The 24,045-nt window shown below is 50.7% G+C and overlaps 1 protein-coding gene and 1 pseudogene across 1 annotated transcript; both read left to right on the top strand.

Moving 5' to 3' along the window:
* The first annotated feature begins 2,094 nt into the window (after positions 1 to 2,094).
* LOC128826641 (phospholipase A2 inhibitor and Ly6/PLAUR domain-containing protein-like) lies at positions 2,095 to 8,805 on the top strand. Its single transcript, XM_054010033.1, has 6 exons — positions 2,095 to 2,135; positions 2,796 to 2,952; positions 3,460 to 3,576; positions 6,156 to 6,308; positions 6,787 to 6,927; positions 8,304 to 8,805. The coding sequence occupies exons 2-6, from the start codon at positions 2,904 to 2,906 to the stop codon at positions 8,654 to 8,656; spliced, it is 813 nt and encodes a 270-aa protein (XP_053866008.1). The 5' UTR covers positions 2,095 to 2,135; positions 2,796 to 2,903; the 3' UTR covers positions 8,657 to 8,805.
* Positions 8,806 to 16,599: 7,794 nt separating this feature from the next.
* Positions 16,600 to 23,125, top strand: LOC128826799 (phospholipase A2 inhibitor and Ly6/PLAUR domain-containing protein-like; annotated as a pseudogene).
* Positions 23,126 to 24,045: the final 920 nt, after the last annotated feature.

Here is a 24,045-nt window from a genome sequence, read left to right as displayed (position 1 = left end):
GGGTATTGGAGGGCTCCTCCATCTCCTCGGCCCGGAGCTCGAGGTTTGCTGCCACCATCCTAAGCAGCTCCTGGTGCGCTTTGAAGTCCTCTTGGGAAGAGGGAGGCAGCACCGCAACTGAATCGCCCTGCGCCGAAGAGGTGGATGGTATGGTGCCTTCAGCAACCGACGGCAATGTGGGCTCGACGTCCGGGTCCGGAGTCGGTGCCGGGGGTTCGGCGCCCACGGTCTGATCCCGGTGCCGGGGAGGCAACGCAGGGCAGCCCTGAGAGGCTCCCGCCACGGAGCGAGGTCCCGGCTGCACAGGTGCCTGAGGCCACGGTGCCCACTGGCACCATTGTCCTTGCCAGGGAACGGCCTGGAAATGAGACGGATCGGGCGCCGACAGGGCTGGTTGCTCTTGCAGTGCGGTGCGGCCCGGGGAGAGACGGCTGTGCGCCGACATCGAAGTTCTGGAGGAGCGCACGGTGCTGTAAGAACGACTGGAGTGGTCTCTATCATGACGGCACAGGCCCCGAGACTTCAACCTGGAGGAAATCGAGAGGTAAATGTCCGAGGTGCCAGGGACTCTCAGGACGCACCCCGAGCATGGCCTCTGTGGTGGCGGGCGCTTGAGTACGAGCGTCGGTGCCAACGGCATTGAGACCTGTTCCTCTCTGACTGGCTGGAGGAGGAACGGCGCCGCCTCTTGTCACCTCCTCGACGGCGTCCGAGACCGGAGGAGTGGGATCTGCTCACCGAAGAGCCGGGACGTGGAGTCGACGTGTGTCATGGGGCTCTACTCGGCACCTCGACCCGGGAACGTACCTCGACCTCTGACACCTCCGGGGAGGGCTGATGGGCGCCCAAGGGCGGCTTCCCACGGGACCGGGGGCCCAACTGAGGCGGCGCTCCCGGCACCGAAAGCGCTAGGATATCACGCGTGGCCTGAGCTGCCTTTGTCGTCGAAGGCATGCATACCTCAGGCGAGGCCAGGTGCAGACGGGACTGGACTACTCCGCTCAGCGCGAGTCGAAGGTCTGTGTCCCGATGGGGATCGTGGGCTGCCCAACTCGGGTCTGGCCTCACCCCTCTCCTTCTCTCGGCACTGCTGAGCCTTCCCTTGTTTCTTAGCAGGGGAGTGGTGCCGGCTCGTCGATGGCGCCTTGCTGCACACCGAGGACGCGGTACCAGGCACGGACTCAGGACGGCGCATCGGAGGCGCTTCGCTACGCGCCGAAGACGAGGTGCCCGGCACGGGGTCGGCTTAACGCATTGGTGCCGGGGCCAATGCCGACTCCATTAGGAGAGCTCGGAGTTGGATCTCACACTCCTTCTTTGTTCGCGGCTTGAAGGAGCGGCAAATTTTACACTTCTCACTAATGTGAGCCTCGCCCAGACAGCGAAGACACTGAGTGTGTGGATCGCTTCTGGGCATGGAGTTGCAACAGGAGTCGCACGACTTGAAGCCTGGGCCACAGGGCATGCCCCGAGCCAGGCACTCGCGAAAGAAAGTTCAGCAAGGAAAGTTTTCAGTGAAACTGGATACCACTAAGGCTATAACGCTGCAGCCAAGGCTGGAGCAAGTTCCGATACCTTCACCGGCGGCAAGAAGGAACTGAGGGCGGGGGGGAGCGCGCAGCCCCCTTTATGGCGCGATATGTCGGCGCCACTCCAGGGGTCGCAGCGGTGCTCCCCCACTACGGATATTGCTAAGGGAAAAGCTTCCGGCACCGGTGCATGTGGCGAGAAATCACTCGAAGAAGAACCATTGTTGTTTGCAGTGTTCTTAGTCCTAAGATAGCTAGAGAGACAAGCTAGGGGAGGTAATATCTTTTACTGGAACTTGTCTCTATAGAATCCATGTTAGTCTCTTAATTTCCCTGCAAGGAGGGGCAAATGCGAAAAGGGGATTTTTCAACTTCCTCTTTGTGGCAGCAGTTTGGAGGGCAAGGCAGGGGAACAGAAACTGCCAAAGTAGGGAAAAATAAAACATATATAGAAAGTGGAAATGACCTACTCTGCAGCCAATCAGAACCCGATCCTGCTATACAGGGAGAGAGAGAGCACCCTGTAACTGAGAAATTGACGTCTTATCCCCATCAGAGAAATATCCTTCTCCATCCCTGTAGTGACTGGAGACTTAAGAGCATTGGGTAAGTGATTCCCTTCCAGTCTGTGCCTTATTCTCCTGGGATGTAACCTGCATTGCCATTAACACAGCCCTGCACCAATCAGGAGTATTCAAGTGGGTTTAAATACATTTCAGCCTATAATAAGCCAGGCCTTTTTAAATTACTAGAGTGGTGCCTGGCTATCAATCTGTCTATCCCCCAAGGGTCGGTCCTGGGGCCGGTTTTGTTCAATATCTTCATTAATGATCTGGAGGATGGCATGGATGCACCCTCAGCAAGTTCGCAGATGACACTAAACTGGGAGGAGTGGTAGATACGCTGGAGGGTAGGGATAAGATACAGAGGGACCTAGACAAATTGGAGGATTGGGCCAAAAGAAATCTGATGAGGTTCAACAAGGACAAGTGCAGAGTCCTGCACTTAGGATGGAAGAATCCCATGCACTGCTACAGACTAGGGAACGAGTGGTTAGGCAGCAGTTCTGCAGAAAAGACCACACAACTGATATGCAGTGGCATACTTTGACAATATCATTGTGTACAGCAAGACTTGGGATGAAATAATTAAATTTACACTTTTTAAAATCCTATGACCGTGAAACTGACCAAAATGGACCATGAATTTCATAGGGCCCTATTAATGACAATTACATCACATCATCCAATTTATTGCATTTTGTAGGTGGAATTCCTCATCTGACTTCCCTTCAGCCCCTGCTTGCATAAATCCCTGGACGGAGAATTTGCTGCATCAGAGACCCCAGCTCCCATTCACGCTCTTCCTATCACCATGAAGGCTCCCCTCTTTCTCTGCATCCTCTCTGCTCTCATGGGTCTGGGTGAGTCAGGGCTGTTTCTCTGCAGGGACTTGCATTCTAGGTTGTACAAAGTAGCAAGAGTCCAACTTGGTCCTTTACATAAATTTGTTTATAAATGTCACCAAAAAGCCAGTATCAGAAAAATGGGCCAACTGGACATGTCAAAGAGAAAAGACTTGTGAAGTCGTGAGTTGGCATGACAACAACACGTTGAAATATTATGGAAATAAGAGGAAATATTGATACTTGAAGTCCTCAAATACATGTTGTGATTGGTTCCTTTTTACAAATCTCTGGAAAATTGGTGTTTTATCCCTCACAAAAAATGTTGTGGGAAAAATCCACTTTTGAAAATCCCCTGTTCGGAAATGCTGATTTTCCTGCAGGAAATTTTAATAATGGGGAAACAGAGAAACGTCAGCACCGGAAAGCAGGTTGCACCAGATGCTTTCCCTAAGAACCCAGGGGACAGTGAGGGGGCAAGAAAGGGACAAATCTACATGAATAATTGTCTCTCTCCTTTTCTAGGTGCCTGTCTGCAGTGTGAGGTTTGCTCTGAGTTCGGCAGGAACTGCAAGGGCAGCATGGAGACCTGCAGCGCTGGAGAAGATTTCTGTGGCATCCTTGTGCTTGAAACCCGGATAGGTAGATGAGCCAGCTCCCAGATCTCAGATGATCAGAGCACACTGGATTCTATTCCCAGTTCTGGGTGAAGAATGGGGTCTAGTGGGTTGGAGCAGGGATAGTTTCAGGGGTGGGCCACCTGAGGAATCGCCAAGGGTGCTATGGTCAGGGGGGTGCAGTGCAGCAGCACAGAGGTGGGTGTTGCTGGCTGGTAGGGAAGGGCCACAAACTCACAGAGGTGACCCTCAAGGATGTGAGGGAGATTCCCAAACCTGACCCATTCTTTTTAGATGACAAATCTGAGAAACTGTCCCAGATTGAGGTATCATAAGAGGAGGTTTTGCAACAAATTGATAAACTAAACAGTAATAAGTCACCAGGACTAGATGGGATTCACCCAAGAGTTCTGAAGGAACTCAGATGTGAAATTGCAACAAAAATGATTAGGGGGCTGGGGCACATGACTTACGAGGAGAGGCTGAGGGGCTGGAGCACTCATGGGGAAAAAAAATGGGGGGTGCTGAACACCCACTGGCAGCCACCCTATCAGCTCTCCCCTCCTCCGCAGCACCTCCCACCCATTGGCTACCCCGTGGATCAGTCTCGGCACCTATTGGGGGCAGCGTGGAGCAACACTAGGTGCTCCGTGCATTCAGGTCACTTTCCCCACCTGGGCTGTGCTGTGAGGCAAGTGTCAGGAGCTGCGGCTCTCCTGCCCTCCCCTTATGCAGCCAATGGGGGGAAGTGACCTGGGTGCAGGGAGCCCTGACACTGCTTGTCGCTTCCCCCCCATGACTCACTAGGGGTGTGTGGAGGAGCAGCGTTGGAGGGGGAGAGTGAGCAGCAGTGTCAGCTACTCCCTGCATCCAGGTCAGTTTCCCCATGTGGGCACAGAAGGAGAGTGCAAGGGCTAGGCGTGCAGGATGTGGGTGCATGGGTTAGGGACAAAGGGGGAATAGTACAGGGTTTAGGAGCACAGGAGGGGGATGCAGGGTTTAGGGTCACAGGAGGGGGATGCAGGGGGTGGGGTGAAGGGGGTACAGTACAGCATAAAGTAAGGGTGGCAAGACACCATATACAATGGCACCCTTACTTTGCTGCTGCTGGTGGCGGCCTTCAGAGCTAGGCACCCAGCTAGCAGCTGCCACTCTCCAGCCACCCAGCTAGTGCTTAATTTGTGCTGAGATTTGCTGGGGCCGAGCTCCTCTTTCAATATAAATTAAGCACTGGGGGGGGCGGGCAGGGGGGAGGCAGCAGGGCCCTGGTGGAGTGGGAAGCTTTGGGGACAAGAGGTGATGGGGGTGGGGAGCCCATGGTGGCCAGGGGCAACTGGGGTGGGGGGGGACCGTGCTAGGGTGACCAGATGACAAAAACAAAATATTGGGACACATGGGGGGGCAGCCACAGGCTAACCCCCCCCACCCCACTGGAGCCATGGGGGAAGGGGGTTAGAAAGCCTGAGAAAGCCACAGGTCGGGGGCGCATGGCCCCTGCCCCCGCCGCAGCCCCATCAGGAGTGCAGAGCCCCAGCTCCGGGGGCAGCCCCGCCACGGGTTGGGGGTGCAGGGCCCCTGCTCCCACCGCAGCGGGTCGGGGGTACATGGCCCCCGCTCCCACCACAGCCCCGTTGCGAGTCGGGGGCGCAGGGCCCCGGCTCCGGGCGCAGCATCGCCGCGGGTTGGAGGTGCACAGCTCTCGCTGCCACCCTGCCGCAGGTCAGAGGCTCATGGTCCCCGCTCCAGCCCTGCTGCAAGCCGTGGGTTGGGGGCGCATGGCCCCGGCCCCCGCCACAAGCACACGGCCCCAGCTCCCGCCTGCAGCCCCGCCGCAAGCCACGGGCGGAGGGCCCCAGCCGCAGCCCCGCCACTTACCTGGGGGATGGTTCCCATCCACTGGGAAGCACCTGGCAGGTTCCTCTAGCTCTTAAGGTTAGCGGTGGGCAGCGGGGTCTCCACTCAATGTGCTGCGCGCCTGCCACAAGCAGTGGCTCCAGCTGCCATTGGCTGGAAATGGTGGGGGTGGGACTTCCTTGGGGGCGTGAGTTACACGCAGTGCTCCAGGGTCAGAGGCAGCCGGGGGGGGGGGGGTGTCTGCGCCCTGTCCACGCCCGCAGCTCCCATTGGCCGCAAAGGAGCCAGCGCTTGTGGTAGGTGCGTCATGCAGAGACCCCCCACACTGGCCACCCCTGTGCCTAGGGGCCGCAGGGTCCTGCTGCCCACTGTTTCCTGGGAGTCGCCCCAAATAAGCACCACTGGGACACCAGTGTAGTCCTCCAGCCCCAAGCCAAAATATCGGGACAAATGGCGATTTTCTCCGGATGTCTGGTCACCCTACACCGTGCCCATTGGGGTCAGAGGTGCCAAAATACAAGTTCACCCAGGGCGCCATTTTCCCAAAGGCCAGCCCTGGGTTGGAGCAGGGTGTGGACTAGGACCCAGGCCTCCAGGGTTCTATTACTGACTCTGTGACCTCAGGCAAGTCTCCATGCTTCAGTTCCCACATGGGTAGACTAAAGATAAAGACACAGCCGTCTTTTTGAGGAGCATGGGGATAGGGCGGCAGAGTTGGTGAGTAAACATCGGTCTTCTCCTTCTGTACAGCGGGATTTGATACACAGGTGGTAGCCAAGGCCTGCATGGCATCCAGTAAGTGCAGAGCCAGCCCTGTTGCTGTGAGGTTTGGGGAGCAAATGGCAATAAGGAAGAGCATCACCTGTTGTGAGGGGGATGCCTGCAATACAGCCTCCGTTAAAAGTACGTATCCCTCTCTCTATCTCCCCACCCTGCTAACACTCCCACACCAATTCTTCCTCTTCATTACCTCCCCCTCTTCCCCTTCTGCCCACCTGCACCCCTCTTTTCTGGAATGAGCCCCTGAGAACAGTCTCCTGCCCCACAGGGGGTGCTGCAGTGAGTTATACTGAGCCCTGAGAACAGTCCTGCTGCCTGCTGGGGGTGCTCCACTGAATAGCACTGGGTCCCTGGGGGAAGAGGTGGAATTAAGTGAATGTGGCTCTAGACTGCCACAAACTGCAGCTGATTCCACATGGGGCATGGTTCAATTGGTCTGTGCTGCAAACTCATGCTACTAACCTTGCTACGTCCAGTGTCTCCTGAGCTCCTGTATGGGGGATGTGGGGCTGAGCTGTTCAACCCTAACCTGCTCTCTCTGTCCTGAAGCCTATTCTGGAATGCCCCCCAAGTTGACTGCATTTGCTCTGCCTCTTCACAGTGCCCCCAGCAAACACAACCCCAAATGGTCGGCGTTGCCCTACCTGCTATTCTCTGTTTAACTTTCCATGCAGCGAAGCGACCTTAGCTTGCACTGGATCTGAGACCCATTGCATCGCACTAGCTGGAGGCATAACAATGGGTAACTTGAATTTATTTATTCTGGTATGCTATTTGCTTTCTTATTATTTCCTCTCAGATAACACCTATGGTCTGGTAGATAAGGGATTGGGCTTGGACTCCAGACATCTGGGTTCTAATATCGGACAGCAAGTGGCCTATTGTGTGACCTCAGGCAAGCCTCTGTTTCTGTTTTCCCTTGGACTAGATCACTTCTATTGGGGGCCCTGTTACGCTAGGCGCTGCACAGACCCCAGCTGAGATTGGGAGGGTCCCCCGTTGTGCCAGGCACTGCACAGACACAGCCATTCACCGTTGCACAGATTTTACCCTCTAAATAGTCAAAGGAAGGATTATTATCTCCATTGTATGGATGAGGAAACTGAGGCCCGGAGAGATTAAGGCTGGGATCTTCAAAGGAGTTTGGGGAGTTAGGGACCCAGATCCCATTAAAATTCAACCACCGCCTATGTTACACTCCTTTGAAAAATCTGCGCCTAAGTGATGTGCCCAAGGCCAACCAGGGAGTCTGTGGCAGAGACAATAATTGAATCCAGATATTATGAGTCCCAGCCTGGTCCCTTCATTAACACAAGGCCTCTCTTCTTAGAGATCCCACTCCCTGTCACCAACCATCAACTGTTTTGTTGCTCAATGAAGAGTGGGACTAATACAAAGCCCACTGAGATGAATGGGTGTCGTCAGTGGGTTTTAGATCTGGGGTCCCAGTGATTTGTCCAAGGACACACAGTGAGCCTGCATCAGAGCCGCGGAGGGGGAGGCTGTTGGGGCCTAGATGAGAAGGGGAAACAGAGCAGACGAAGAAGTGAAGGCCATGGAGGGCTTACATGCAGCTCTGGGGAATGGAGTAAAGGGGAGGCCTAGATGGAAGTGCAGAGAGCAGAGCAGAGGATGAAGCTGAGGCTGGAGTGTTTAAGATGGGCAGAAGGTGTGGATTTGTGGGTAATGGCGACAGAAGGAGACAAAGCTGCTGCTCTCCAGCTGCTCAGCTCTAAGGCAGCGCCGCCACCAGCAGCAGCACAGAAGTGAAGGTAGCAGAACCGCAATCCCCCTCTAAAATAACTTTTGCAAACCTCCCCTCTTTTTTGAGTCAGGAGCCCTACAATTACAACACCATGACATTTCAGTTTTAAGTAACTGGGGAGGAGGGATAGCTCAGTGGTTTGAGCATTGGCCTGTTAAACCCAGGGTTGTAAGCTCAATCCTTGAGGAGGCCATTTAGGAATATGGGGCAAAAAAAAAAAAAAAAAATCTGTCTCAGGATTGGTCCTGCTTTGAGCAGGGGGTTGGACTAGATACCTCCTGAGGTCCCTTCCAACCCTGATACTCTATTCTATGAAAGCTTCCTTGATGCTGACCGGCTGCTTCTTTTTCCAGGGGCAGGTTCACCTCCTGTACAGACCACCATGAAGGGTTGCGCCACTGAATCCGCCTGCCACCTTTTAAAAGGAAATTCAGGGCCCTTCGGAGACAACATGAAGATAACTACAGCCACATGCAGCCCAGCCACTGGCAAATCTGAACCGACTAAGGGACCAGCCCCGGGTGCAAGTGGCACAGCTAAGGGATCAGCCCCTAGTGTAACCAGCCCAACTAAGGGACCTGCCCCCAGTGCAAGTGGCACAGCTAAGGGACCAGCCCCTTTTGCGGCTGGCACTGCTCCAGGACCATCTGGGCTTCTCCTCCTCCCAGTCCTCACAGGGTTATTCCTGGTGAAGCTCCTCTCCTGATCCCCACACTGTGCACCGGCGACACTGCACTGAACAACACCTATTCAGCTTGCATTTGCCCTTCTCAGCTGCTGCCTTTCCATTCCAGAGGCTCTCCCTTTCTGGATGGATTTGTTTCCCCTTTACTTTGTTGCACTGAATAAAACAAACTGGAGATCAAAAATCTCTGGCACTCGCTGAATTATTTTGAGAGGAAAAATTTGTCAAAAAGCTGATTAGATTTATGGAGTCATGAAATTAGACAGCACAGTCAGGGAGCACCACTGAGTGTGCCTGTGTCCAGCAACCTTAATGAAAGATCCTGCACCCTACAGTCGGTAGCTGTAAATTTACACTGTACTTTGGAAATTATTGTTCAAAATCTGGAAGAGAATTTTTGTGGCAGAGCTGGGAACAGAACCCTGGACTCCAAGGCTCCACCCCAGCACTCACATTGGAGTTACTTGTATTTACACTTAGGCAGCTTCCTGAAGGGGACCTAAGGTGGCAGGTCTATTAGCTCATGGTAGAAAATTTGAATCAGCGCTTTTCTGCTTTCAAAAAATGTTCAAAATGCACATGTTTTGGTGTTCTCCTCCCACGCTTCCCTTTTTCCATTTTGCTGCTGAAAAAAGAAGAAAGGAGGAAACACCCCCTGGAATTTGGGGGTTTCATCCCCAAAACATGGAAAGTTTAAAAAAAAAAAATGCAAAATTTTCAGTTTTTTTAAAGAAAGCCAAATTTCAACATAAAAAGCGTTGAAAAAAATTCAACCAGCTCTAATCACGGTGTTTGTTACACAGGAGCTGATTGTTCCTGGCATAAGCACTGACTTTTATTTTTCCCGCTGGGGGGTACTCCATCCCTGCTCCACCCCAAGGCCCCATCACCACTCTGCCCCTTCCCCTGAGGCCCTACCCATGCCCCGCCTCTTCCCTCTTCCTCTGGCTTTTGTATTTCATTGTAAATGATGCTAGAATAGAAAAGTCCAAATGAAAAAGTCAAAATGAAACATTTTGATCTTGTTGAAATATTGTGATAATTTTGCTGTTAAATATTTTAGTGAATCTAATATGATACCTCAAAAGTTTTGATTTTGTTAATTTAGTATTTTCTGGGGGGTGGTGACAGGGAAGGGGGCTCGTGTGTTCGAAATATTTTGACTAGCTCTAATGTTTACTACTTTACTAGCCCAAGCTACGAACCCCGGCTACAGTGTAATTGCTGCCAGCAATAGACAGAAAGTGGAGATGAACTACAGGAAGGGCAGATTGAGGGAGAGTGTGACGTTCTGTACCTTATAGTAGCACCCCAGCACCCCCACATTCACCATGATGATATGATTATGATAGGTTTTGTACAAAGTATACCTTGGTGCAGACAGTGCGTTCAGGGAATTGCTGGTGAAGGTGGACTGCTGGCAGCCTGTTAACTTCATTTCCAGCACATAAGAAAAGGCAGCTGCAAATACTGCTACTCTGCACTCGTACTGTGCTGCCCAGGCAAACTAGAGAAATATGGAACTGATGTTCACCTTTCCTGCTGCTGTGACCGTTCCTCACCCTGTCTCCCCTCTGTTTCCCCAGCATCCCCCTGCGGCCTCCTGCTGATCAATTGGTCTTGGCTGCTGATGGCTGGCAGCTAGGGTCTGAGGTGGCAGCTTTGCACAGGCCTCTAAAGACCAAAGCAAGTCCAATTCACTGCCCCAAATGGGGCATGTGAGCCTCTAACGAGACTGCACTCTGAACAGCCATGCAACCTACTCGGGGGCACAAAGCCACCCAGCACAACCAAGAAATATGCTGATTCAGTGCATCTCCCCAGGGAGCCTTCTCAGTTTACTATCCCCTTCTGTTCCAGCTGCTCCTTCCAGCACCATGAAGAACAATCCTAACCCCCCCCCCCATTTTTAATCCCCTTGTAATGGGGTGTCCACCCCACACAAGCCCTGAGGAAGTTAATGGGGGCCAGAAGGGGAGGGAAACCAGGGCTTAATAAGGCCTAATGGCAGATGAAGATTGGCTGGGCTAGCATGATAAAGACAGGACATGAGAGCAGGAAGAGAGAAGGAGGAGGTCTGCTGTCCCTCCCTAGAGGGAAAGGGAGTTGACTAGGGACAGGGAGGGGATCCAGGGAAGAGTAAGCCGTGGGGTTCTGTCCTGGACTAAGGAGCCTTGCAAAAGTCCTAGAGAAGGAAGTAGCCTCGGGGAGCAGAGGAAGCTCCAGGGGTAAACCCAGAGCCAAGCAAGGAGATAGAGAGGTAGGATAGGAAGGAGCCCAGGGAAAGCACAACAGCGTCTGAGACCAAGTACACTTAGGTTGCTAGTCATAGAGTCCCTGTCCTGGAACCCAAAGTAGTGGAGCAGACCTAGGTCCCCCTACCAGCCAATGGGAAAGTGGCATAGGACCTACAGATGTGGAACAGAAGGCTGTCTGAGGTAGCATTTGGACAGTTTGCCCGGTGGGACTTTGTTACCCTGGAAGGAGGGGACTACATAGTGATCTGGCTGGAGGGTTGAGGCATGAAGAGGGAGCACCCTGAGTTAGACGGGGGGCCACAGCGCGAACGGCCAATGGAAAGGGGTGCCAGGTGGGGTGAGAACTAATTCCCAGACCCAGCTACAAGGAGGTACATCTGCAGTGAGTGGAACCCTTCACACCTGCTAACCAGATGCAATGCCCATCCAGCCCTGGACACAGTCATATGCCTTGTTTGGTGACAGGGGAACTGTCACATAAGTGGTTCATGGTGTTTTGACTCTGTCCGTTTCCTGGGTGAAAGAGAAACACAAGGGAAGGAGAGCTTGTCTGCCCAGGGACATTTACCAGTAGAGCTCTACTGGTATGATTGTACCTTAGGGCTATGCTGCTGTAACTGCCCTCGTGGATACACTCTTTCAGGATCTAGGGCATGTCTACAGGTGGAGCTGGAGGTGTAAATTCCAATTCGAGGAGACATGCCTGCGCTAGCTCGGATCGAACTAGCATACTAAAAGCAGTGTCGCTGTGACAGTGCAAGTAGTGGGAGGGGCTAAGCGCCTTGAGTACATGCCTAGTGTCTTGGATGGATACATACTCAGGGCGGTTAGCCCCTCCTGCTACTTTCGCTTTATTTTTAGCATGCGAGCTTGATAAGCTCTAGCACAGGTATGTCTCCTTGAGCTGGCAATCACCGCTCCAGCTCAAAGTGTTGACGTAACTTTTTCGTGATTTAGGAATTCCACACGGGAGTTACACTGGCGCAGCTTTAGGGATGTAATCACATCTGTGTAGTTTTTCTGGTACATTTCGTGATATTAACAAGTCCCACAAAGGATTCAGTGTTTATTAGCAGACAGAATCCAAGGGACAAAAAATATAAACAGGAATAGCAGCTCTTCTGCTCCTGACTCATCATTATTCTCTTTACAGATCATCTTGCCCCGTCCTCATCCAATGCTTTCTATTTCTGTCTGTCTGTTTGAATGCTGCTTAACAGGGGATGTACCATCAGACCACACCACCCAACCATCTTGGGGAAGGTTGCTGAGAAACAGACTAACTGAAAGACAGGGCTAGGTGAATGAAAGTCATACAGGGTAGAGTGAGAGACTTGTGGATAAGCCAATGCTAGTGGGGCTGGATACAAAAGAAGGGTGCTGTTTGAGCTGGGGACCAAACGTCACTGGTTACCAATGGCCAAAAAGGGAAGTGCTGAGAATCAATGACCACTTTTGATAATGTGGGCCCCACTGAGGGAGGCAGTGTGCACAAGATAACAAGATGCCATGAAAGAGCCAAGAAATGCTAGATTAGGACTGTACAAAATGTTTGCAATGACCCTTATAACTCTCAAGACTTGAGGTTTTTGCAGTTAATTGTGAATTCTCCAAAACAGGCCAATTTTATTTTTTTAAAAAACCCTGTGAAATGTCTGTTTTTCCAACTCATCAACAGGACTAATTTCAAAAGAAACAAATCTCATTTTGGAGCAAAAAACAAAAACAAAACAAAACTCAAAGCGTTCCAAATTCAGTTTGGACAGAGATCTGTTTTTACACTGAAATGTACGGGATTTCTGTGTCAAATCAGCCATTGTGCAAACATTTGTGAAATTTCTGGTCCTGGAACAAAACTGGGGGGGAAAAAATTGGGGGGGGGTAGGGAGGAGGGGAACATTTCTCAAAATTGTTGTCATTTTTGCACATTATTGGCAATAAGACACTAGCAGGGAATAGCTATCGTGAAAAACACTGATATGCTATCAAAGAGAGAAGCTCTTATCAGCATTTTCCTGAAACAGACTTTCCCCAAATAGGAACAGACTGTGACCTCTGGTGCCTATAGACTTTCTCTAAAATCCTGTTCACCAGGTAAGTCATCAAGCAAGACTGGGGGTGGTAGACGTGAATTGAAGTTTGTTGGGTAAAAGGCCTCAAGCAGAAGGATTTGTTCCCTGTAGTTGACACAGTAGATACTATTATTATTATTATTATTGATTAATCAGGAGGAGGTGGATGAGGTATTTTTAGAACAAATAACAGAAGTATCCAAAGCACAGGACCTGGTGGTAATAGGGGACTTTAACTACTAATCTATCTGTTGGAAAAACAACACATCAGGACACAAGTTGTGTTGGGGACAACTTTTAGTTTCAGAAGATGGAGGAAGTAACATGGGGGATGTCTATGTTAGATTTGATTCTGACTACTAGGAAGGAACTGGTTGAGAATCTGATGGTGGAAGGTAATGGGTGAAAGTGACCACAAAATTGTAGATTTCATCGTGATTCTAAGGAAAGGAAGAAGAAGTGAAAGCAGCAGAATAAAGACAACGGACCTCAGCAAAGCAGACTTTAACAAACTCTGAGCATTGGTTTCAGAAGCTGTATAGGAAGTTTTCATTGTGTGCAACCCACCGAACAGGTCACTCCCAATCACCCTTACAGAGTGAAGCCAATTAGAGCACAGGGGGAAGAAAGTTATAAATAAAAGACAGCCTTGTCGACTCTGGCTGATCAACTCATGACCAGGAGATGTGTCTGCCGTGAGGACTGGTTCCCAATACTGGTATTACTTTGGCTATAGGTGAGTGCTATTCCAGCTTTACTTTACTATGATAGCCCTCCATTAGGATGGCTGGTCCACCACGGTGTGTCTTACAGACCTTTAGAGCAGTGGTTTTCAACCAGGGGTCTGAGGCCCCCTGGGGGGCTGCAAGCAGGTTTCAGAGGGGCTGCCAAGCAGTGCCAGCATTAGACTTACTAGGGCCCAGGAGAGAAAGCTGAAGCCCTGCCGCATGGTGTTGAAGCCCAGGGTCTTGAGCCCCATCACCCGAGGCTGAAGCCAAAGCCTGAGCAATGTTGCTTTGTGGAGGCTCCTGTGGCATGAGGCTCCAAGCAATTGCCCGGCTTGCTACCCCCTAACGCCGGCCCTGGCTTTTATATGCAGAAAACGAGTTATTGCAACACAGGTGGGCTGTGGAGTTTTTATAGCATGTTAGGAGGGCCTCAGAGAGAAAAAGGTTGAGAACCCTGGATCTAGAGGGAGAACTCTGAGGGGAACACTTGTTACCCCTAGAGATTGTACAGCTAAATGTCAATTCCACCAGCTATTACCTAACTGCTTTACTTGGGGATTCTGTCTCAGTTAAAGAGAATGGGGCAGCACTTAGTGAGGTGGGGGTTGTACATACTTGCCTGACATAGCTGGGTTTATGGGGGAAAGATATTGCCCTATGAAGTGAGAGCCTTATAGAATCCAAGGAATGGCTATTTTAGATGCTGCTCCCAATGCCTAGACCATTTTGGATACAGGCTATAGATTTCTGTTTCACCTGCAACTGAGAGGACCAGTCAGCTATTAACCCGAATGCAGGAATGCTGCTAGCTGTGCAGATTACTCCAGACAGTTCGTTTGCTGACAGGGTTCTCAGACGTTTGAAAAGACTCATGCTGCCATTCTCCTCCAACTCTGAAGTGTTCAGGTGACACACGCTTGCATGTTATGACTACAGACTGAGAAATCACCATCAGAGGGGAAGGTGTTTTGATGTATGTACTAAAGTATAGGAAATGTTATATTGAAACCTTATATTTGAATGTATATGAGAGGAACAAAGTGGGAAGGAAGTCTGTATTAGGTACACGAATTGTCTGTAGCGTAGGTATAGCTGTGTTAGTCCCAGGATACTAGAGACCTCAGACCCGAGGAAGAGCTCTGTGTGGCTTGAAAGCTTGTCACATCTGTCCAGTAAAAGATATTACTTCACCCATCTTGTCTTTGTAAGGAACACCAGTACATTTACTGCCTAACAGTTTTTGTTGAAGTTATTCATAGTATTCCAAATACTATTTTTATTTTTGTTTTACTGAGGGCTTGTCTTCATATACAGCACTACAGTACGGTAGCACTTTAGTGAAGACGCTACTACACCCGAGAGGCAGTTCGCACAGGTGCCAACTTTCAGCTTTCCCCGGGGTGCTCCACCCCCATTCCACCCAGTGCCTCCCATCCCTTCCCCAAGACCCCACCCCGCCTCTTCTCGCCTCCATTCCGCCCCTCCCCTGAGCACGCCCTGCCCTCGCTCTGCCTCTTCCCCCCCCCCAGCACCTTCCACCCACCGCCGAACAACTGATCAGCGGCGGGCAGGAGGTGCTGGGGGGAAGGAGGAGGAGCGGGACCTGCTGAACAGCTGATCAGTGGGTGGCTGTTGGTGGGTGCTAAGCACCCACTATTTTTTTCCCCTGGGTGCTCCAGCCCCAGAGCACCCATGGAGTCAGCTACTGCCCATAGGCACTATGTCGACAGCAGAAGCTCTCCCACTGACAAAGCGCTGTCCACACAGGGGGTTAGGTCAGTGTAACTACATCACCTGGGGTGTGGATTTTTCACACCCCTGAGCGACAGTTATACCGATATAGGTCTGTAGTCTAGACCTGACCTAAGAAACTGTGGTACTTTTTGCAGTTGACTGGGAGCTATTAACACCTATTTATCAGGGTTTTACATATAGCCCTAAAGTTGAACTCTGTGCAGATGGTTTCACAAAAGTCAGAACTCTGGCTGTGCTTCAGCAAAGAGCTATGCAGAGGTGCAGGAAGACGGGGAGTGTAATAATTATAGATAATATTGCTCCAGCACACCCATACCCCCTTACATATGCCAGGTGCATAGCACAGGTATATGGCCCTGAGATCAAGACAAGGGGCAAGAGCTGAGAATGAGCATTCACTCTCTCTTCTCAAACAGGCACCCTATGAAATTAAAAAGCAAGAAAGGTAAAGGTGGCAGATGAAAAAAACCTTGAGGTTCTTTACACAATCCGTCACTAACCTGTGCTCTCGCCACTGGAAATGCTAGTAGTTACCCTAACCCTATATTATACACAGGTCATGGGGGAGACCAGCGTTGCCCAAATTGGGGATCCTGATCCAAAAGGAAGTTGGAGGGGGGTCGCCCAGTTCTGAAGGCAGCACCCCACCAGCAGCAGTGCAGAAGTAAGGGTGGCAATACCATACCATGCTATCCTTACGTCTGCGCTGCTGCTAGCGATGGCTCGGCCTTCAGAACTTGGCTCCCAGCCAGCAGCCACTGCTCTCCAGCTGCCCAGCTCTGAAGACAGCGCTACTGCCATCAGCAGTGCAGAAATAAGCAGTACCCCCCCCCCCAAAAAAAAACCTTGACCCCACAACTCCTTTTTCGGTCAGGATTCCTACAATTACAACACCATGAAATTTCAGATTTAAATAGATGAAATAATGAAATTTACAAATTTTTAAAATCCTATGACTGTGAAACTGACCAAAATGGACCGTGAATTTCATAGGGCCCTTAATGACACTTACATCACACCATCCAATTTATTGCATTTTGTAGGTGGAATTCCTCTTCTGACTTCCCTTCAGCCCCTGCTTGCATAAATCCCTGGATGGAGAATTTGCTGCATCAGAGACCCCAGCTCTAATTCATGCTCTTCCTATCACAATGAAGGCTCCCCTTTTTCTCTGCATCCTCTCTGCTCTCATGGTTCTGGGTGAGTCAGGGCTGTTTCTCTGCAGGGACTTGCATTCCAGGTTGTACAAAGTAGCAAGAGTCCAACTTGATCCTTTACATAAATTTGTTTATAAATGTCACCAAAAAGCCAGTATTGGAAAAATGGACCAACTGGACATGTCAAAGGGAAAAGAACATGTTCCTTGTGAAGTCACGAGTTGGCATGACAACAACACGTTGAAATATTATGGAAATAAGAGGAAATATTGATACTTGAAGTCCTCAAATACATGTTCTGATAGGTTCCTTTTTAGAAATGGCTGAAAAATTGCTGTTTTATCCCCCACAAAAAAATGTTGTGGGAAAAATCCACTTTTGAAAATCCCCTGTTGGGAAATGCTGATTTTCCTGCAGGAAACTTAAAAAATGGGGAATATGCAGCCAGGGTCAGAGCTTGTGTGTGTGTGTGTGTGTGTGTGAAATGAAATAGAGAAACTTCAGCACTGGAAAGCAGGTTGCACCCGATGCTTTCCCTAAGAACCCAGGGGACAGTGCGGGGGCAAGAAAGGGACAAATCTACATGAATAATTGTCGCTCTCCTTTTCTAGGTGCCTGTCTGCAGTGTGAGGTTTGCATGACTTTGGCAGGAATTGCAGGGGCAGCATGGAGACCTGCAGCTCTGGAGAAGATTCTTGTGGCATCCTTCTGCTTGAAACCCAAATAGGTAGATGAGCCAGATCTCACACCACCATGGTCCAGGGACCAGAGCACACTGGATTCTACTCCAAGTTCTGGGCAAAGAAAGGGGTCTAGGGGGTTGGAGTAGGAGGTAGGGTAGGAATCAGGCTTCCTGGGTTCTATTCCCAGCTTGGGGAATAAGGCCAGTGGGTTGGAGCAGCGATAATTTTAGGGGTAGGCCACCTGAGCAACCGCCCAGGGTGCTATGCAGCAGTGAGAGGTGGGCATTGCTGGCTGGTAGGGGAGGGCCACAAACTCACACAGGTGACCCTCAAGGATGGGAGGGAGATTCTCAAACCTGAGTCACTCTTTTTAGGTGACAAATCTGAGGAACTGTCCCAGATTGAGATGTCATAAGGAGGTGGTTTTGGAACAAATTGATAAACTAAACAGTAATAAGTCACCAGGACCAGATGGGATTCACTCAGGAGTTCTGAAGGAACTCAGTAGTGCTGCGATTTCACATCTAACTGTCATCATTTAAATCAGCTTCTGTACCAAATGACTGGAGGATAGCTAATGTGACGCCAATTTTTAAAAAGGGCTCCAGAGAAGACCCCTGCAATTACAGGCCGGTAAACCTGACTTCAGTACTGAGCAGACTGGTTGGAACTATAGTAAAGAACAAAATTGTCAGATGCATAGATGAACATAATTTGTTGGGGAATAGTCAACATGGTTTTTGTAAAGGGAAATCATGCCTCACCAATCTACTAGAATTCTTTGAGGGGGTCAACAAGCAGGTGGACAAGGGGGAGCCAGTGGATATAGCGTATTTAGATTTTCAGAAAGCCTTTGACAAGGTCCCTCACCAAAAGCTCTTACGCAAAGTAAGCTGGCATGGGATAAGAGGGAAGGTTCTCTCATGGATTGGTAACTGGTTAAACAATATGAAACAAAGTGTAGGAATAAATGGTCAGTTTTCAGAATGAAGAGAGGTAAATAGTGATGTCCCCCAGGGGTCTGTACTGGGCCTAGTCCTATTTAATATATTCATAAATGATCTGGAAAAAGGGGTAAACAGTGAGGTGGCAAAATTTGCAGATGATACAAAACTATTCAAGATAGCTAAGTCCCAGGCAGACTGCAAAGAGCTACAAAAGGATCTCTCAAAACTGGGTGACTGGGCAACAAAACGGCTAATGAAATTCAATGTTGATAAATGCAAAGAAATGCACATTGGAAAACATAATCCCAACTATATATATAAAATGATGGGGTCTAAATTAGCTGTTACCACTCGAGAAAGATCTTGGAGTCATTGTGGCTAGTTCTCTGAAAACATCCACTCAATGTACAGTGGCAGTCAAAAAAGTGAACAGAATGTTGGGAATCATTAAGAAAGGGATAGAGAATAAGACAGAAAATATCATATTGCCTCTATATAAATCCATTGTACGTCCACATTTTGAATATGGTGTGCAGATGTGGTTGCCCCATCTCAAAAAAGATATATTGGACTTGGAAAAGATTCAGAAAAGGGCAACAAAAATGGTTAGGGGTATGGAATGGCTGCCGTATGAGGAGAGATTAGTAAAACTGGGACTTTTCAATTTGGAAAAGAGACGACTAAGGGGGGCTATGATAGAGGTCTATAAAATCATGACTGGTGTGGAGAAAGTAAATAAGGAAGTGTTATTTACTCCTTCTCATAACACAAGAATTAGGGCTCACCAAATGAAATTAATAAGCAGCAAGTTTAAAACAAACAAAAGGAAGTATTTTTTCACACAACGCACAGTCAACCTGTGGAACTGCTTGCCAGAGAATGTTGTGACGGCCAAGACTATAACAGGGTTCAAAAAAGAACTAGATAAAATAATGGAGGATAGGTCCATCGATGGCTATTAGCCAGGATGGGTAGGGAGGGTGTCCCTAGCCTCTGTTTGCCAGAAGATAGGAATGGGCGATGGGATGGATCACTTGATGATTACCTGTTCTGTTCATTCCTTCTGGGGCACCTGGTATTGGCCACTGTCGGAAGTTAGGATACTGGGCTAGATGGACCTTTGGTCTGACTCAGTACGGCCATTCTTATAACATGTGGAGGGAAGTGCCCAGATTTCTCCCTGCTTTCTTCCAGCAGAGGAGTGGGGGTGCAAGGAGTGATGCACATATACTGCTCGCCCTCTGCCCCAATATTCCTCCGTACCCCCCTAGGAGGCTGTGAAGTGGGGAACCTAGGTGCCAACTTTCCAAAGTGCGGGGGGGTGCTTGACCGCCAGCTCTCCCCCAGGTCCTGCCCCCACTCCATCCCTTCCCCCAAGTCCCCACCCCTGCCCCACCTCTTCCCAACCCCACTCCGCCTCTTCCCACTCAGTTCCGCCCTACTCCGAGTGCCGTGTCCTCACTCCTCCCCCTCCCTCCCAGCCTCCTGTACGCCGGAAAACAGCTGGTCATGGTGGGAAGGAGGCACAAGGAAGGAGAGGGAGACACTGATCCACAGGGTAGCCGATGGGTAGGAGGCTCTGGGGAGGAGGGGGGAGCTGATAGGGGGGCTGCCGGTGGGTGTTCAGTACCCACCATTTTTTCCCCATGGGTGCTCCAGAACTGGAACACCCACAGAGTCGGTGCCTATGGGGGGAGCATGGAACAACGCTAGGCGCTCCGTGCATCCAGGTCACTTTCCCCACCTGGGCTGTGCTGTGAGGCAAGCGTCAGGAGCTGCAGCTCTCCTGCCCTCCCCTTATGTAGGTCAGGGGGAGGAAGTGACCAGGGAGCCCTGACATTGCTCGTCGCTTCCCCCCATGACTCACTAGGGGTGCGTGGAGGAGCAGCGTTGGAGGGGGGGAGCGAGCAGCAGTGTCAGCTGCTCCCTACATCCAGGTCAGTTTCCCCATGTGGGCACAGGAGGAGAGTGCAAGGGCTAAGCGTGCAGGAAGGGGGTGCATGGGTTCAGGGCAAAGGGAGCACAGTGCAGGGTTTAGGGTCACAGGAGGGGGATGCAGAGGGTGGGGTGAAGGGGGTACAGTGCAGCATAAAGTAAGGGTGGCAGTACACCATATACAATGGCACCCTTACTTCGCTGCTGCTGGCGGTGGCCTTCAGAGCTAGGCACCCAGCTAGCAGCTGCCACTCTCCAGCCTCCCAGACAGTTCTTAATTTGTGCCGAGGTTTGCTGGGGCTGAGCTCCTCTTTCAATATAAATTAAGCACTGGGGGGGAGGAGAGGGAAAGGCATCAGGGCCCTGGTGGAGTGGGAAGCCTTGGGACCAGAGGTGATGGGGGATGGGGAGCCCATGGTGGCTAGGGGCAATGGGGGGACACTGTGCCCACGGGGGCCAGAGGTGCCAAAATACAAGTTCGCCCAGGGCTCCATTTTCCCAAAGGCCAGCTCTGAGTTGGAGCAGCGTGTGGACTAGGACTCAGGCCTCCAGGGTTCTATTACTGACTCTGTGACCTCAGGCAAGTCTCCATGCTTCAGTTTCCGCCTGGGTAGACTAAAGATAAAGACACAGCCGTCTTTTTGAGGAGCATGGGGATAGGGTGGCAGAGTTGGTGAGTAAACATCGGTCTTCTACTTCTGTACAGTGGGAATCAATCTACAGCTGGTAACCAAGTCCTGCATGGTGTCCAGTGAGTGCAGAGCCAGCCCTGTTGTTTCGAGGTTTGGGAAGGGAATGGCAATAAGGAAGAGCACCACCTGTTGTGTGGGGGATGCCTGCAATACAGCTTCCGTTACAAGTACGTATCCCTCTCTCTATCTCCCCACCCTGCTACCACTCCCACACCAATTCCCCCTCCACCCCCTCTGCCCAACTGCACACCTCTTTTCTGGAATGAGCCCCTGAGAACAGTCTCCTGCCCCACAGGGGGTGCTGCAGTGAGTTATACTGAGCCCTGAGAACAGTCCTGCTGCCTGCTGGGGGTGCTCCACTGAATAGCACTGGGTCCCTGGGGGAAGAGGTGAAATTAAGTGAATGTGGCTCTAGACTGCCACAAACTGCAGCTGATTCCACATGGGGCGTGGTTCAATTGGTCTGTGCTGCAAACTCATGCCACTAACCTTGCTACGTCCAGTGTCTCCTGAGCTCCTGTATGGGGGATGTAGGGCTGAGCTGTTCAACCCTAACCTGCTCTCTCTGTCGTGAAGCCTATTCTGGAATATCCCCCCAAGTTGAATGTATTTGCTCTGCCTCTTCACAGTGCCCCCAGCAAGTACCATCCCAAATGGTCGGCGTTGCCCTGCCTGCTCTTCTGTGTTTAGCTTTCCATGCAGCGAAGCGACCTTAGATTGCACTGGATCGGAGACCCATTGCATCGCAGTAACCGGAAGTATAACAATGGGTAACTTGAATTTATTTATTCTGGTATGCTATTTGTTTTCTTATTATTTCCTCTCAGACGACACCTATGGTCTGGTAGATAAGGGATTGGGCTTGGACTCCAGACACCTGGGTTTTAATGTCAGACAGCAACTGGCCTATTGTGTGACCTCAGGCAAGCCTCTGTATCTGTTTCCCCTTGGACTAGATCTCTTCTCTTGGGGGCCCTGTTATGCTAGGCGCTGCACAGACCCTGACTGAGATTGGGAGGGTCCCCCATTGTGCCAGGTACTGCACAGACACAGCCATTCACCATTCCACAGATTTTACCATCTAAATAGTAAAGGAAGGATTATTATCTCCATTGTACAGATGAGGAAACTGAGGCCTAGAGAGATTTAAAGCTGTTATCTTCAAAGGAGTTTGGGGAGTTAGGGACCCAGATCCCATTAAAATTCAACCGCCGCCTATGTTACACTCCTTTGAAAAATCTGCACCTATGTGATGTGCCCAAGCCCAATCAAGAAGTCTGTGGCAGAGACAAGAATTGAATCCAGATATTATGAGTCCCAGCCAAGTCCCTTAATTAGCACAAGGCCTCTCTTCTTAGGGTTCCCACTGTCTGTCACCAACCGTCAATTGTTTTGTTGCTCAATGAAGAGTGGGACTAATACAAAGCCCACTGAGATGAATGGGTGTCGTCAGTGGGTTTTAGATCTGGTGTCCCCGTGATTTGTCCAAGGACACACAGTGAGCCTGCATCAGAGCCGCGGAGGGGGAGGCTGTTGGGGCCTAGATGAGAAGGGGAAACAGAGCAGACGAAGAAGTGAAGGCCATGGAGAGCTTACATGCAGCTCTGGGGAATGGAGCAAAGGGGAGGCCTAGATGGATGTGCAGGGAGCAGAGCAGAGGATGAAGCTGAGGCTGTAGTGTTTAAGATGGGCAGGAGGTGTGGATTTGTGGGTAATGGCGACAGAAGGAGACAAAGCTCCCTTGACACTGACCAAATGCTTCTTTTTCCTGGGGCAGTTTTATTTCCTGTACAGATCACCATGAAGGGTTGCACCACTCAATCCGCCTGCAACTTTTAAAAGGAGATTCGGGGATCTTCGGAGACAACATAGAGCTAAGCACAGCCACATGCAGGCCAGCCCCTGGCAAGTCTGAACCGACTAAGGGACCAGCCCCGGGTGCAAGAGGCACAGCTAAGCAGCCAGCTCCTAGTGTAACCAGTCCGATTAAGGGACCAGCCCCCAGTGCAAGTGGCACAGCTAAGGGACCAGCCCCTTTTGCGGCTGGCACAACTCCAGGACCATCTGGGCTTCTCCTCCTCCCAGTCCTCTCAGGGTTATTCCTGGTGAAGCTCCTCTCCTGATCCCCACACTGTGCACCGGCGACACTGCACTGAACAACACCTATTCAGCTTGCATTTGCCCTTCTCAGCTGCTGCCTTTCCATTCCAGAGGCTCTCCCTTTCTGGATGGATTTGTTTCCCCTTTACTTTGTTGCACTGAATAAAACAAACTGGAGATCAGAAAACTCTGGAACTGGATGAATTATTTTGAGAGGAAAAATTTGTCAAAAAGCTGATTAGATTTATGGAGACCCCTAGTGATGAAATTAGACAGCACACTCAGGGAGTGCCTGTGTCCAGCAGCCTTAATGAAAGATCCTCTATTCATCAAAGCCAAGTCCTGCCACTTCTACTGCTGGTGCACCCTACAGTCGGTAGCTGTAAATTTATAGTCTAATTTGGAAATTATTGTTCAAAATCCAGAAAAGAATTTTTGTGGCAGAGCTGGGAACAAAACCCTGGCCTCACAGGCCCCACCCTAGCACCTGCATTGGAGTTACTCATATTAATACTTAGGCATCACACTTAAAATAGCTTCCTGAAGGGGGACCTAATGTGGCAGGTCTATTAGCTCATGTGTTGGGCACATGGAGCTTTTCTCTGTGGTAAGAAAAAGCCCTTGATTTTCCCACTTAGTCCTCTCTAACCAACAGAAGCACGTGGGAGGGTGCATAATTAGACAGACAAGGAGGGAAAGCAAATAGAATAAGGGGGAAGGAGGATTTCTGCCCTGGGAAACGTTCCCATGCCAGGAACCATAGGCGCCAACTCCATGAGTGCTCTGGGCCTTACGCAGCCACGGGGAAAAAAAAGTGGGTGCTCAGCACCCACCAGTACAATTGTTCCGTGCTGCTGCCGATCAGCAGTTTGGGGGCTGAGGGAGGTACTTGGGGGAGGATAGAGAGAGGCAGGTGGGCAGGGACCTCAAGGGAGGAGGCGGAGAGCGGTGGCAGGCGGGTGCCTTAGGGAAGGAGGCGGAGCGGGGTGTGAAGAGGTGGACCGAGGGTAGGGCTTCAGGGGAAGGGGCGGAGTGGTGATGAGGCCTTGGTGCGGAGCAGGGGCGGAGCACCTTCCCCCCCGG

This window comes from Malaclemys terrapin, chromosome 20, assembly GCF_027887155.1.
Source record: "Malaclemys terrapin pileata isolate rMalTer1 chromosome 20, rMalTer1.hap1, whole genome shotgun sequence".
Lineage (NCBI taxonomy): Eukaryota > Metazoa > Chordata > Testudines > Emydidae > Malaclemys > Malaclemys terrapin.
This window is presented reverse-complemented; position numbering and strand designations above follow the sequence as displayed.

What these genes read in the sequence shown, in the direction of transcription:
- LOC128826641 (XM_054010033.1), top strand. Translation starts at nt 2,904, where the DNA reads ATGAAGGCTCCCCTCTTTCTCTGCATCCTCTCTGCTCTCATGGGTCTG. An exon ending in CTCTGCTCTCATGGGTCTGG is followed by an intron (nt 2,953 to 3,459) that starts GTGAGTCAGGGC and finishes CTCCTTTTCTAG; the next exon opens with GTGCCTGTCTGCAGTGTGAG. An exon ending in TGTGCTTGAAACCCGGATAG is followed by an intron (nt 3,577 to 6,155) that starts GTAGATGAGCCA and finishes CCTTCTGTACAG; the next exon opens with CGGGATTTGATACACAGGTG.